The sequence below is a fragment of the Sceloporus occidentalis genome, unplaced genomic scaffold, assembly GCF_023333645.1.
Source record: "Sceloporus occidentalis isolate IW3139 unplaced genomic scaffold, rSceOcc1.0.p SCAF_4, whole genome shotgun sequence".
Lineage (NCBI taxonomy): Eukaryota > Metazoa > Chordata > Lepidosauria > Squamata > Phrynosomatidae > Sceloporus > Sceloporus occidentalis.
The window spans coordinates 84,935,234-84,950,693 of record NW_028316984.1 but is presented as its reverse complement, the minus strand read 5'-3'; the positions used below and the strand labels follow the sequence as shown (position 1 = coordinate 84,950,693).

At 42.6% G+C, this 15,460-nt stretch overlaps 1 protein-coding gene across 3 annotated transcripts; it reads right to left on the bottom strand.

Annotated features, from left to right (window-relative positions):
• Positions 1 to 1,375: 1,375 nt before the first annotated feature.
• Positions 1,376 to 11,712, bottom strand: GSTP1 (glutathione S-transferase pi 1). Of its 3 annotated transcripts, XM_089520676.1 has the most exons (8): positions 11,605 to 11,711; positions 10,714 to 10,752; positions 8,750 to 8,784; positions 6,646 to 6,752; positions 6,337 to 6,424; positions 4,735 to 4,838; positions 2,439 to 2,546; positions 1,376 to 1,664 (listed from the first exon to the last, which is right to left on the bottom strand). In XM_089520676.1, the coding sequence occupies exons 4-8, from the start codon at positions 6,730 to 6,732 to the stop codon at positions 1,476 to 1,478; spliced, it is 576 nt and encodes a 191-aa protein (XP_089376802.1). In that variant the 5' UTR covers positions 6,733 to 6,752; positions 8,750 to 8,784; positions 10,714 to 10,752; positions 11,605 to 11,711; the 3' UTR covers positions 1,376 to 1,475. The 3 variants fall into 3 exon arrangements, with proteins under 3 accessions (XP_089376802.1, XP_089376801.1, XP_089376803.1); XM_089520675.1 differs by lacking the exon at positions 8,750 to 8,784 and having other exon boundaries at positions 11,605 to 11,712; XM_089520677.1 differs by lacking the exon at positions 11,605 to 11,711 and having other exon boundaries at positions 8,750 to 8,773; positions 10,714 to 10,730.
• Between the last annotated feature and the right edge of the window lie 3,748 nt (positions 11,713 to 15,460).

Sequence of the window (15,460 nt, the reverse complement as noted above, 5' to 3'; positions counted from 1 at the left end):
AGAGGCAACTGCTGAATTCCAATGCCAATGGGGCAACAAACCCACTCCAGGTTTTCTATGGCCTTAAAGGAACTACCCAAGGTACTGAACCTGTTTTGAGATTAGGGTCTTGCACTTTGGTTAACTCCTTTAAAGCCTGCATGAAAACTTGCACAGCATTCCCTATCGTGGCTGTAACTGATCAGTGTATTACTAGTTGGGAAAATAATCTAACAGAGACACAGGCACTGATTACTCTTGGCCCCATGCATACTGCTGCTGCTGCTGCTGCTGCATTATATTTGTTTCTTTGTGCAGCCAGGCAGAGTGGTAAGGGAGAACAACATTGTGTGCCCTATGACCTACCCTGAGCCCTCATGTGAACCTATTAATCTGCTGCCCTCACATGCCACAGAGGACACTCCAGATTACACCATGCTTATCAGTTTTCTACAAGACAGCTCTGTGGATCTGGTTAGCCCAGGAAGTGATTAGCTCAAAGCCATTCAATGAGCTTCATGCTGCAGGTTAAACAGGACTGTCCACCCAGTTTCCCAAGACTCAGTGGACAATGTACCAGGAGGGGACCAGCAGCGAGCCATTTACTCCAAACTTCAGTCACCAAATGTTGTGCAAGCTCTTACCTCTCAAGAACAAGCACAGCCTGTTAGGTATTTTTATACTGCTCTTTAGTGCCATCCAGCTCAAAAGGAGAAACAAGACACCCAGCCAAAATCCATCTAGAAAAGATGCTGAAGGATTTATGACTGATTCACTTCTGTTTTTAAAAGGGTTAATGTAGCTATGGGTCTCCAATTCATTTCTAGAAAGAAGCATGGGATGTTTAGCCTTCCCACCCCACAGTGTTATAGCCCAACTCTAAATTACAAACTTGTATGGCCAAACGTATCTTTTTTTTTTAAAAGTGAGAGACAGTTTCCCCCACTTGTTTGCCAACTGCATCCAAAGGTGCAACTTTGTTGGTGGAAACTAGAACTGCCATCTTAGCTTACTGCTTCCTTTCAGAGATCAGACTTCAGACTCTTAGCATTTCTCAGCTGCCATCTTCTGGCCTGGAGGGAGTGAAAGGACAGGCCCAACGCCATTGGGCCCTCCCTCCAGTCTTCTGCCTTAGTCCAGGCCTCAGAGGAAGAGAAGAAATGCTGGACCTGATCCCCTTCCCCACCACCATTCCCTTCTCCTTTTGTGTCGTGTCTTTTTAGATTGTAAGCCTGAGGACAAGGAACTGACTAATTAAAATAATAATTGTAAGCCGGTCTGAGAGCCTTTAGGGCTGAAGGGCGGGGTATAAATACAATAAATAAATAAATAAATATTCCAGTAACTTTCTGCTAATTTATACCCCTTTCTCTCCCCAAAAAGGACACAAAAGATCTCTTCTTTAAACTAGTTTTTATTTGCATCATGCTACAAAAAAGTTCTATAAAGATTCCACAGGACATTATTAAAACTGCCTCCTTGGGAAGGAACTGGTCTCACTGCTTGCCATTTCCATTGATAGGACGCTGTTTGCGGCCCTCAGATTCCAGGTAAGCCTTGAGAAGTGGTCTGGCATTGAGCCTCTGCACATAGGCAGCCAGCAGAGGGAAGGAAGCCAGACAGTTAGGTGCCAGGACCAGATGCAACTGTAGTACGTCAAGGAGGTTATAGTCTACAAAGGAGATCTGGAGAAAAGAGGGCAGCTCAGGTCAGAAGGGGTTGCAATTTTTAAAAAAAAAAATCACCATCATTTCTTGCTACACTAAATGTACTATAGCACAAAATAATAAAGAGACCATGGCTGTTCAGTGTTTTCATCTGAAAATAGTTCTCTAATGTGTGTTTGCTTGTATGTATACAATTTTCAATTTTTTAAAAAGCAGCTCAGTTCAAGAAACATGACTATTAACTGCTTGCATTAATATAATCTTGATATAAACAGGCAAGTCCTGCTATATGAATCACGTTTTATATAGTTGCTCTTTTTTTGAGGAATAATTTAGAATTTTGAAAAAAGCTAGGTTTTTACCATTAAAATAGTAAGATGAAAGCATGTTTACAAAACAGATTTTCTTTGCTTATAAATGTGATAATAGGCTTAGAAGAGACAGGGTAATAAACACTGACATCTGAAGTGGCTGAACAACCTGTCCACTGACTGACGGTGGATTTTCATTCAGAGCTTTGCACAAATTTTTGCCTTTTCCCATAACTAAGTATTTTATATAATTAAGAAACTGCACACATTTGCTTAAGATGCATAATTTTAAAAAATCCCAGAATTTTGATTGCTGGATGCAAAGGGCTAATTTTTACAATAGACAAAGCATAGAAAATAATATATACAGTATTAGATAAATGACCTGTCCTGGATGGGGTATCACTTTTCCTTGAAGGAGCAAATGCATATTCCTAGCTAGCTAATCCATATCCTACCTCCACCAAAAGATCTGGATTACCTTTTTGCCTATAATGAAGCCTTTCCCTCCATCGTTCTGAGACAGAAGATTCTCAAAAGGGCGGAGTTGTGCTGGCAGGGCCTCAATATACTCAGCTTTGCCTGCATCCTGTCAAGAGATAACAGTTAGCATGGAAAAAAGGCCCTTTGTTCCCAGTCTCTTTCCCTCCTACCAAAGAACCCCATCATCTCACCAACTTCATGGCAATGCTGGGGAGTATGGGTAAGAAGGGATACAAAGACTACTCCCCAATTTTCATGTTCTAAACAAGAAAGGATAGGCAGAGATACATCATAAAAAAAACCCGTCATCAAGCACAAGCTATCTCACCTCTGTGCAAGACTTATAAGACCAGAACCTGTTTTCCATTTGCAGAAAAATTGCAGGTTTTCTTTTACCAAAAGCATTTTGTTCATGAAAACTTTTTTGAAACTTAAAAAAGTTCCAACATGCAAAAGAAAAAAGTGCAAAGATGCTTGTTATCTCAGCAAGGAGAAAGCTTTTGTAAACTTTTAGTCTTGCACAACAGAATAAACTAAATGAAGACTTAAATCCCTATAGGTAAGCTTGACGTTCCTTCCATAATATTACAAGAATAGAGATGGAGAATAATTTTTTGGTTTCTATGTCCTATTCCTGTGCCAGAGAGAAGCCCTGATCTTGGTCAAAGGACTCCTCACAACAGAAGTAAGGAAATGGAATTTGCAGGCTCCCACACAGGCTCCTTTCTTACAGGAGTCACCCCATACATCCAGCTCAAGCAAAGGAGGAAACAAGAGTCAGATGATGGGTGAAGCTCAACTTGAGTCTCCTTTAGTTTCACTCTCCCTTCTACTAGAACCTCTGTGGCCAAAATTTTTCTGTACTGAGAATTCAGCTGAATTGTACATCAGATTAATTGGAATTTTGGTCTTATTTTCCAGACTCTGATTTTGAATAGCAAAACCCAAGACCAGGAGTTGGCAACCCCCGGCCCAGTGAGGGGGCAGGACCGGCCCCAGCCCGGTCCTGCCGCTGCCACCGCCGCTGTTAAGGCCACCGCCGTTTAGGCTAATGCGGGAAGCTGGCCGCCAACCCACCTCCTCCTCCTCCTGGGCAACGCTGCCCTCCTTCTCCTCCCCAGCACTGCCTTCCTCCTCCTCCCCAGCGCTGCCGCCGCTGCCGCCCGCAGCAGGGTGTTCCCGCCCGCGCACGGGGCTAGGACACAGGAGCTCGTCCCCTTTGGCCAGCCAGCCATTGGCCTGCTGCCCAAAGGGGATGGGCTCCTCTTTCCTTGCGCGCGCGCGCAGGGCTTCCCAAGGAGCCTTTGCGTGGAGGTGGAGGAGGAGGAGGAGGAGGAGGAGGAGGAGGAGGAGGAGGAGGAGGAGGAGGAGGAGGAGGAGGAGGAAAGGTGAGTCATTTCAGGTCTGCCTTGGGTTTTTTAAATTAATTTTTAAAAATATAAAATACTTATTTTTTTTATTTCATTAATTTTTATTATTGCTTTTTCATTTTATTTCATTATTTTTATTATTGCTTTATTTTATTTCATTAATTTTATTATTAAATATATACACCCCTGCCTTGTTTTTTATTTTATTTTTTCATTATTTTTTATTATTAAATATATGCAAGTGCATTTTCTGTGTATTTATGGTGCTTTGAATGCTAACAATCTGCCTTTCTTGGACAATTATAGTGATGATGATGATGATGATGATAGTGATAGCAGCAAGCCTCTGAGGCACAGCCAATGTAAATTGCTGTGATTTTTACAAACTCATGCGCAGTGAAGAAAAACCACAGTCCCTTGACCAAGTACACACTTCTGAGAAGTACAGTTGAACCTGAGGGCAAATCACTTCTTGTGAGACCACCTTGACATGTTCAATATGCATAGCCATGTGAACCTTTCTGTCATCTGTCTAGGAATAATGCCCAAATGTCCTCCATTTTGATCATGCCTAAGAAATATGCATTTATATTAACATTTTTTAAAAAATCATCAAATTTTTTCACATGCCCTCCATTTTTAAAAAACGTGTCCTACATTTGAAAATGTTCCTATATAATAATTTATTTTTTGGCTTCGGCCCCCCAGTTTTCTGAGGGACAGCAACCCGGCCCCCGGCTCAAAAAGGTTGCCTAACCCTGCCCAAGACCGTTCCTCTGGTAAAGCTACTTCCCCAAATAACATGGTCCAATTATTCCTCCCCCTCCCACCCTGCTGTCATTATCACAGACTTTAAGTGATCATTAACATCTTGGAATCCTCAGAATGGAAACAAAACCAAGCTTTCACCATCCTTTAGCTCACATAGTTCTGATAGATGAGGCGGGCATATTTTATACGAAGATCCTCCACTCCATCATTCACCATGTCCAGCAGCGTTGCTTCTCGTTCATCTTGACCATAGAGCCCTGAGCAGCAAAAGAAAAGGAGTTAGGAAAGGGTGTCTCTTAATGTTTAATCAGATTCGCTCACAATCATATATAGAAACATTCATGCATTCGGAGACATACTTTTTCCCTTTCTCTCCAACTTCAGAATTCTTACACCTAACCACTGGGCTTTAAAAAAAATACAAATGTTTCCTTATAGCCTTCCCCATCCTCATATTAAGGCAATGGATGGAGAGGAATGTCTGACTCCTGTACTTAATCTAGGTGGAAGTCGCCTATCCTGCTGATCAGTAACCTGGCTAAAGTCCACCCCCACCACCCAAAATACCTCCCACACACTTGTGATTCTCCCGCCCCACTGTTCTTCCTATTTCAAAGACTAGAATTTTACAGTTACGTCCAATAATAGGTGACAACAGGAAGGAGGAAGCCACAAGAACAGGCAAAGCCACACCAATCCAGGGACCTGCTGCACAGTTGTTCGTGTAGCCACTACCTGGATCAAGACCCAGATTCGATGCATTTGGACTTACCCCAACCAACTGAATCTCTCTGTTCTCTCAGAAAGATGAAAGACGGGTGAAGATACTTCCCAGGGCTGGATAATGTTAGGGTCAAGATAATGTGCGGGTCAGGCCTTGGATCCACACAGGTTAATGGAGGGCTCCACAAATGGATATCCAGCCTCCCATTCACATATACTATAGTTTGTAATCCCTGCATTACAGCCGTCCCCCATTTTATGCCTTCCAGAGTGTTGTACTAGAAGAGCATGTTTGGCTGTAATGTTTCATTTAATTACGTTTATACATTTTAGCCACTGCGGTCTGTTGTTTAATGTAGTTTTATGAGTAGTTTTATGTGCTTTTGCTTGCCTTTTATCTCCTGCTCTTGGTTTTTGCCACTGTTTATGGGGATCAAAAGAACATATAGTACTATTGTTCCTCAGAACATGGAAAAGTTACATTTTTGGACTAGAACTCCCCAAATCCTCCAACCAGCTTGGCTAACAATGGAACTTGAAAAAGTATCCCCCCCAAAAAAATAGAAGTATTATAATCTTCTGCTTACTTTGTCTTTATTGTACACTAGTTAGTATTATTTTAGAGACATTTTAATTGTGTAATGTTGTCCTTTTACATTGTATGCTGCCTGGCAGGTGTTTATTCTCCCCCCACTTCCCTATTTTATTTGACCCTTACTATGTAAAGCGCTGTACAAACTTTACAGCGCTCTATAAATACATGTTAATAATTATAATAATAATTATGTTTATTTGTATCCTGCTTTTTTTCCAAAGCTGGAACTAAAAGCAGCTGCACAACTCAAAGTCATTTTGTACCATCACTCAGTGATATATCCTTGACAACCCACCCAAGAGACACATTTACATGCACACATCCAAAGCATATGAATACATCTTCCCTCATTTCCAAAAATACATGCACACTGATTTTCACCAGTCACACACCCACACAACCATATTTACCACCACAACCCCTGGGTCATACCATACCATGATTCCTTGCCAAGTGACGCAGGATAGCATTTGATTGGTACAGTACAAAATCTCCATCTTGAAATTTAGGCAATTGGCCAAAGAGCTGGTGGTGAAGAAAGAGTAGTAGAAGTGGGAAAAGGGTTAGTAACTAAACATTTCATTACCTATTCTCATTAAGTGGTTGGGTGTAAGGTTGCAACTTCTAGCACATTAGAAAGATGATGGGGCAGTCTAGAGTGCTAAGTAAAACCTGTATCTCAGAAGGCTCTCCCTCCGCTCCAACTCTCTACAAGAAAATAAAACTCCCAGGACAGCAGGACTCACACATGTTTTCTTGAGGTCTCCCTTCTGCCAAATCTCCCCAGTCACCACATCTTCTGTCCACTCCTGGCCCTGATCAGCCAACAGCATTCGAGTGGCCTCACCACGTCCTGTGAGGAAGAAATCTTAAACATCATGCGGAAACACAGAATATGTGGCATGAGAATGCATTCAATGTAAAGTATGCTACTTTTCTACATCTGCAGGCAAGAAAAATACTGGCAGAATGGCTCCTAAGAAAAAGCCCCAGGGAAAATCAACCAGTGTGTATGCATGTGGTCACTACTAAGGAACTACAAAGAATTTGAGATGGATGCATGCATAACTCTAGAGGAGGATAAAGATTTTTGGCTTGATTTTCAATTTGTCAGATTCAAAGGTTGTTTGTAGTTACAGTACCAACTGACTGTACTTTGGCCTCAGATCTCTGACACAGAATGAGCTAGAAAAACTTCAATACATAAATAGTAACTGTCACATGAGTGGCTGGAGAGCTATAGGTATTTTATTCCTATTCTAGAAAAATACAGTCAACTTTAGGGCATAATAAGGATTTCAAAGGACCTTATCACACGGTAGTTTTTGCAACTCCAATCTGAAGCCACTCCGGGTCCAACCATACGAATTCACTTTATAACGTGATTATCACACATGTGCTTTCTATGGAGGGTCATTCCGAGCCGGATCCAAAGTCAATTCAAAGTGAATCCTGATGTAGGTGAATTCGGTAACAAGCGAATTCACAAAAATTGTTTCCAAGCTCACTTCGATTTCAATCTGAATTGGTCTGGTGCGGAAGATCACCCCGATCTGCCCCCCCCCCGGCACCCTTTGTCCTGCTCCTTCATCCTCCTCCTCCTCCCCCACCCTGATCTTGGCCCCCTACGTCCTGCTCCTTCATTTTCCTCCTCCTCATCCACCCCAATCCTTAAGGTGAAGCTGTCATGGGGGTTTTCTTGGTATGTTTCTCCAGAGGGGATTTGCCCTGGGCTTCTTCTCAGCCCACTGAGCATGTGCAAGGGTGCCAATTCGAATTGTTGAATCTGTCTGGTGTGGTAATTTATTTTGCACTCACTCCGCTTTGCCTCAGAATGACCACAATTTTGCTCTTCACGTGTGACAATTAATCATATGAATTGTCTTGGATTCGAATCGACTCTGCTTCCCCTTCCCTTCAGAACGGCTTTGGATTGGAGTTCCTATTTCACATGTGATAAGGGCCAAAGTCTTCCAGGAGGCCTTAGATCCAAGTTATAGCTAGACTACTGAATATTCTGCAGGTACATAGCAAATCAATTTTAATTCACAAGTGAAGTTATGGAGTTAGGCAATTTTACATTCTGGTCTTAGCTATCTTATAGCAGAACTGGCATATTTAGAAGGCAACAGGGATTACTTCATTTACTTCAAGATGTCATAAGCCAGCCCTAATGCATCTGTAGCCCTGCCCATTCTTCTGAATGGGACTTTGGACTTCCACTCCAAAGTCTTACTGTTCCTAATAGCACTGCAAAGTAGATCTTTCTCTTTGGGACCAGTAGTATCCCATATGCCAGTGATGGTGAACTTTTTAGAGGCTGAGTGCCCAAACTGCAACCCAAAACCCACTTATTAATTGCAAAGTGCCATACCCCTCTGGCTTTCTAGTAACAAACTCTGGCAAACTCTGTGCTGGGGCGATGGCACATGTGCCCACAGAGAGGGCTCTGAGTGCCACCTCTGGCACGCGTGCCATAGGTTCGCCATCACTGTCATATGCCATCTGGAGTAAGATTTTAAAGAGCCTCTTTATTCTCTATCCCCTTTGCCAACACTGATGATCACAAATTAATAAAAAGGCATAAAGGAACCCACTAGCAGCTTTAAGACTAACTGGGATGGCGGGGAGGAGAAACTTGTTGCATAAGCTTTTGTAGATTCCACTCCACTTCATGAGATGCTTGGAATTCACAAAAAATTATGTTAGAAATTTAATTTACCCAGTTAGTCTTAAAAGTGCTACTGGATTCCTTTATGTCTTTTTATGATGAAAAAGATTAACATTGTTATTGTTTTGAATATGGTCATAAATCAGTAAAAGGTATACACATAATTTACTTGGACTTACAAAAGGCTTGTGACAAAGTCCCTCCTGTAAAGACTCTTGAGTCAATGTAGCAGCAATAGGATAAGATAGGATAGGAAGGGATAGGAAACAGGTTAAAGAGCACAAATGGAAGAGAATGATAACTTGTCCATAATCACAATGAAGGGATGCGAACAGGTGGTGTCCCAAGGATTTGTTCATAAATGAGCTAAAGTCAAGGGTGAATGCTGAAGTGGCCCAGTTTGCTGAGGATACCAAAATACTTGGGGAGATTAGAAAAAAGTGAAGTGCTCCAGAAGGATTTTGCAATGGGGGAGTGGAGACTAAAATGGAAAATGTGGTTCAATGTAAACAAGCATGAACTGATGCACACTGTGGCAAAGAATTCCTATTTCACATGAATACTGATGGCATCTGAAACTAACAGATGGGTCATCTATGGACGAGCAAAAGCAAAAAGATAGTACTTGTTGCCATAGCACATGAACTGTGGAACTCACAAATTGGACAGTGTAAAACTAGACTGCACAAATTAATGGAGGAAGGAGCTATCAGAATGGATACACATTCCCTCCAGTAAGAAAGTCCCTATACCTTGCCAGGGAGCAAAACGAGTGGGTGTTACTGCTCACTTGCTCTCACAACCTGCTTGTGGCCTTCCTACATGTTGGACCCATCTGTCTCTGACTTTGATCCAGCAGGACTTTCTTTCCTATTTCTAAATAAGATCTTGCCAGATGAAGAATCCTACATCTTTTCCGTTCCCTCAGGGCTCAGCATACTGCTGCCTAGGAAAGACATGTGGAATATCCTCAGTGTGCAGTCTGTTCCACATTACTCAACAGGCTTACTTCTGAATAAACAGAGGGGGAGGGAGAAAAACAGGTTTAAAACCCAATATTTTTCATGAATCCCTACAAGAAAGAACTCAAAACCCTTGAGAATGTGCAGCCTTGTCCCACTTCTTCCCTGCCCCCCTCCAGCCAAGTAGAAAGAACTCCCCCAAATAAACACAATGCTATTATTCCACTTTTTTGCCAGGGTTTCATCATATGGAATTCTAGGAGTTCTGGTTTAGAAAGGGGGTATTTTAAGTATATAGACCTAGCATTGCGTAGTGGCTTGAGGGACTATGACTCTGGAGACCAGGGTCCGATTCTCAGCTTGGCCATGAAACCCACAGTGTGACCTTGGGCAAGTCACACTCTTTCAGCCTCAGAGGAAGGCAATGGCAAACCTCCTCTCAACAAAACCTGCCAAGAAAACCCCATGACAGGTTCATCTTAGTCGGAAATGATGGCACCCAGCAACAACATTTAGCTGACTCAGCTAGAGAGCTCTATGGCCTTTCCACAAATCCTGGGATTTCACAGGGTGCAGCTATGGCTGCTAGAATTGCATATACACTGCAGAAATAATGCATTTTGACATATCTTTAAATGCTGTAGCTCCATCCTATGGAATCCTAGGATCTGTAGTTTTAGAAGGTGTTTAGCCTTCTCTGCCAGAGAGTGCTGTTGTCTTGCTGTTGTCATTAACTGCTCTTGAGTCGACTGTCCATGGTATCCTCAGCACTCTTCTACAGCACCACATCTCAAATGACTGCATCCTCCCCTCTAGTCAATATTTGATCCAAGGTATGGGAAATCTTTGACAATTTCAATTTTAGCCTTGTCTGGGATGAATGCATGCAGTTCATCCCAAAGTTACAAATCCCAGGATTCTGCAGGATGCAGCCATGGCTTAAAGTGGCATGAAAACGCATTATTTCTACAGTGTATGTTGTTGTTGTGTGCCTTTAAGCTGTTTACAAGTTATAACAACCCTAAGGTGAAACTATCATGGGGTTTGCTTGGCAAGATTTGTTCTCATGCGCCTTCAAGCAGGATGGAAATGCTGTAGCGGCACTGTGTGAAAGGGCCACAAGTTCCTTACCTTGTCTTCTTGGAAGAAGTGTGTGTGTGTGTGTGTGTGTTATCACTCACCTCGGACGGGGAAGTAGATGAGTTTGTATTTGCCAGGCACTGCAAAGAGAAGGAAAGACTGTTGGTTAGGAGCAGGGCGACCAGATGTCCTAACCTCCAAGGAGGACAAGGCACCTTGAAATAACCTTGAAATGGAAGAATTCAAGAAAAATGAAGGACATTACAACATAAAGGCTATAAATATAAATTCATGCTCCTTAAGTCTTGCTACAAATAGAGAACATTTTGGGATTTCGCCTGGAGAGAAGGTTGAAACGTAGGACATACCCTGGAAAAGGAGGACGTCTGTTAGGGGCCAGCCTCCCTTCGAGGATGCAACCCTAATACACACTTGCAGGCAAGGAAGCCCCATTAAACCCAGCAGCACTTACTTCTGGGAGGAGACCCCCCCCAGTCTTGCCCTCTTTGGCTGCCTCTGCACTGCAGAAATAACCCAGTTTGACACCACCATGGCTCCATGCTACGAAGTTCTGGGATCTGTAGTTTGTTGTGGCACCAGAGTTCTCTTGACAGGGAAGGCAAAAGTCTCACCAAAACTACAAATCCCAGGATTCCAGAGCATGGAGCCATGGCGGTCAAAGCAGTGTCAAACTGGATTTCTTCTGCAGTGTGTGCACAGGGCAACCAGATGTCCTCATCGCAAAGGAGGACAAGGCATAGCGAAATGTGAGGCATTCCGGAAAAAATGAGGACATGGCCAAATAAAAAAGCTAAAAAACACCCAGAGAAATATCAATGCATAAATAAATGAATAATACATTTATTTACACCCGGCCTCTCCAATGCAGGCTTCTTGGTCCTGCTCAAAATGGAGGACTTTTGGGGATTCCTCCTGGAGAGAAGGTGGAAAAGGAGGGCGCTTTAAGGGGAGAGGGCCCCCGATCTACTCACTGTCGAGACTGGAACCAAGGGAGAACCGTCCAGGACCCAAGAGGCGCTGTTCTTCTTCTCCTTCTCAGCTCAAGGAGCGAAGCTGCGCTGGATAAATCCCAGGGAAGGAACTGCTGAGTCATGCTCGCTCCTCCTTAAAGGCGCAGGAGCCTCAAGGAGGCGCCCCTTGGAGAGAGAGAGAGAAGAGGGGGGGGAGGAGAAGCCCTCTTCCCTGGGGCTCCATGCTCACTCTCCTCCTCCTCCCCTTCCCTCCCAAGGGAAGACTGGTTCCAAGGGCTTGCTGTCTGCCTGGGAGTCGTTTCCAGCACATGGCAACCCTCTCATGGGGCTTTCTGGGCAAGGTTTCTTCAGAGGGGGTTTGCCATGGCCTTCTTCCCCTGAAGAGGCTGAGAGAGTGTGACTCCTTGCCCAAGGTCCACCCAGTGGGTCCCCCTGGCCCAGCAGGAAACCGATCCCTGGCCTCCAGAGCCACAGTCCAACACTTAAACCACGACATCATGCTGGTTCTCTAGCACCACCACAAACTATAAATCCCAAAATCCAACACCCCTGAGCCATGGTTGTTAAAGTGGTATCAAACTGCAATTATCCTGCACCCACACGGCAGAATGGATGCTGTTTAGCGCTACTTTAACCGTGGTGGCTCAGTGCTGTGGGATTTGTAGTTCTGTGACATATTTAGCCTTCTCTGTCAGACAGCTCTGGTGCCGCTGTTGCTGCTTGTCTGACTTCAAGTTGTTTCCAATTCATGGTGAATCTACTCTGTGGTTTTTCTTAGCAAGATTTGTTTGGAGGGGGGTTGCCATTGCAATCCTCTTAGGCTGAGAGAGTGTAACTTGGCCGAGCTCACCCAGTGAGTTTCAGGGCCAAGCAGGGAATCAAACCTTGGTCTTCAGGGTTGTAGTCCAATGCTCAAACCACTACAGTGCATGCTGGCTCTCTGGTGCCACAACAAACTACAAATCCAAAAATCCCATAGCATTGAGCCATGGTAGTTAAAGTGGCAGCAAACTGCAATAATTCTGCAGTGTAGCAGAAGGCTTACACCATACTATAACAAATGCATCTGAGTAAGTGGATGAAGTCTGTGAAAGCTCATGTTGCCAATTTCTTTCTTTCAGTGAGTCTCAAAGGTGCTACAAGATCTCTCTGTGTACTGATTCTACAGACTAATACAGCTATATCTTTGAATTCTACCATACTATAACACTCAACTGGACTAAATACAATATTAACTACTACTAAGTAAGACACCCTGGGGTTTTGACCTCCCCCCACCCCAGTATAAACTTGAATGAATTAATTATTATTAATTATTAAAGGAGAAGTGATGCATCTCTTTCTACCCTGGTCCAGCAGTCAAACCACTATGCCATGCTGGCTCTCAGGGCACCATGCTGCTGGCACCAACAAGAGAGACTGGGAATTTCACCACCTTGGAGGTTTTTTCTGCCTTGGCAAAGATGAAGAAGGCTTCTATTTCCTTCCACTTCAGAAAAAAATATACCTCCTGTGTTGTTTTTTTAAGTGTCTTTTTGTGTTGCAATTGGAATTTAAAATTGATCTCCTGGACTTTGAAATGCTTTGTTTCCCGTGCCACATGGCCAGAAGGAGAAAGTACCCCCTTGCATAGATATTCCTCCCAACAACGACACACCAACATCTTTTTTTGAGTTTTTGCTTCTGTTATTGTATTTGTATATTTGATATTGAGTTGAGAGTATATATTAATAGACTTTAATATTCTTAATTTAATTGTATTTTGATTAATTTAACTGTAGTTAAGGTAGGGGTTGAATTTTAGTTGTATATTTGCTAATGTAATTATTTATGTCGTTGTTTATGCATCTTTGTAAACCGCTTTGATCTGTTGGAAAAGCGGTATATAAATAACATTTATTATTATTATTATTATTATCTTGACAATAATGCAGGCCCATCATATTTAATTGTTTTCTCCTGTATGATTTTTTAAACACCTTTGCCCGATGAAGAAGCCAATGGAATTTTGAAAGCTTGCAACATATATAATGTGCATTTTGGTTGTATAACGTGCATTTTGTTGGCCTCATAAAGACATTGGATGTTATTGCACTTTGCTATATGCCCAACGAGAGCCAGCGTGGCATAGTGGTTTGAGTTTTGGATGATGACTCTGGAGACCAAAGTTTGATTCCCTGCTCGGCCATGGAAACACACTTGGGCAAGTCACATGCTCTCAGCCTCAGGGGAAGGCAATGGCAAGCGCACACAACACAACACACAACACATATTTGGCCAACTCAGCCACCCCCCGGATGTGTTTCCTGTTTTTCAAGTTTAGCATGGGCAATAATTTTACCATTATTTGCATCATGTGATTCCATTCTTTTGCTCCATAGATGTAACTATGTGGGGTGAAAGGTTTTTTTTGAAGGGGAGGGAGTTACAGCAAATATATACCAAAAACCTTGTCGCATCTTAAAAGAAGAGTCAAAACCTTTTTGGATGTATTAGGTCTAGGACATATTGTTTCGATTGGTGTACTTTACTGTGTTTCTACCCCTCCTTTTCTAAAGGTATGCCCACTGATTCTTTTTCAAGCCCCCCCCCCCCCCCATTGCCTTCTCTTACCCAGGGCCTCTGCTCTCCACATGGCATACTGCTGCTGTGCTCCAAAAAGCATTATTCACGGGAGGAGGGAAGAATATGTACCAGAAAAATTCATAGAAAGACTGAAATGTTTTTTTTAAAAAGTGGGGAAAATGAATAATAATTTCTCTTTTTATGTTTTCTTAAGAAAAGTTTACAAAAAATAGAGTATCTCTTGGCAATCAGGAGGTGGTATGTGGTATGGATATGTTACGTTACCTAGAAAGAATTAATAAAAATATAACTTAAACCCCCCCCCCCCAAAAAAAAAAAGGCTCATTGTGCATTTAACACGCAGGTGCCAAGTATCATAACTCAAAAAATGTATCACTCCTCATATAATACGAACTGCAAGCCTGCACAATCATTTTTACCTGAGTGACTAAAATCCATTACTCTTTTCCCCAAGCAAATCTAGCAAAGGGGAAGAAATTGTACTTTTTATGCAATGTATTCCTGTACAGCAGGAGTTTGGACTGGATGGCCCTCATGGTCTCTTCCACCTGCACAATTCTATGATCCTCAAGCCTCTTTCAGCACTTGGGATGTGGGAAACCCCAAATATGTAGGAATACATGGGAAATTTTTTTAACATGGGAAGAACTTATATATATATATATATATATATATATATATATATATATGAGTCTATTAATACTACCTTACATCCCAAGCAATTATTGACATTCTGTCTCAAAACTGTACTCAACTATCAACTAATCCATCATATGCATACATAATATTTCGCTTATATATTGCTGCTTTAAGAGACAGGCAATGTCCTGCTAAAGAAGAAAGCTTGAAAAAGCTATCTACAGCTGCCCAGAGTTTTCCAGTCAGCAGGTCAAGGAGTGTTAAGCAGGCTATAAAAATTTTTGTTCTTGTTGTTTTCAGGTTTTGCAAAAGAGCACATCATTTTCCATGAAATAGATCCAGCAGCCCTTGGGAGTGTGGGTGCCATTCTGATCACAGTCTTCATAGAGAAATTGGTGGGGCTCAACCCATCTTAGCCAGGACCACAAAGGAGACTGTTATCCAGAATGGTTTCTGGAATCCTTTGGGGCATGCAGCAAAGGTCTCTGAAATGAGGAACCTCCCTTAGAGATACTCACCATGAATTGCAGGTTGACTGAAAAGAGCAGCAATGAACTGGGAGAAGCCCAAATTCACCTGAGGAAGCTTTTGCATTTCTGAAAGTGAGCAGATGGTCTTTTGGGAGATGCTC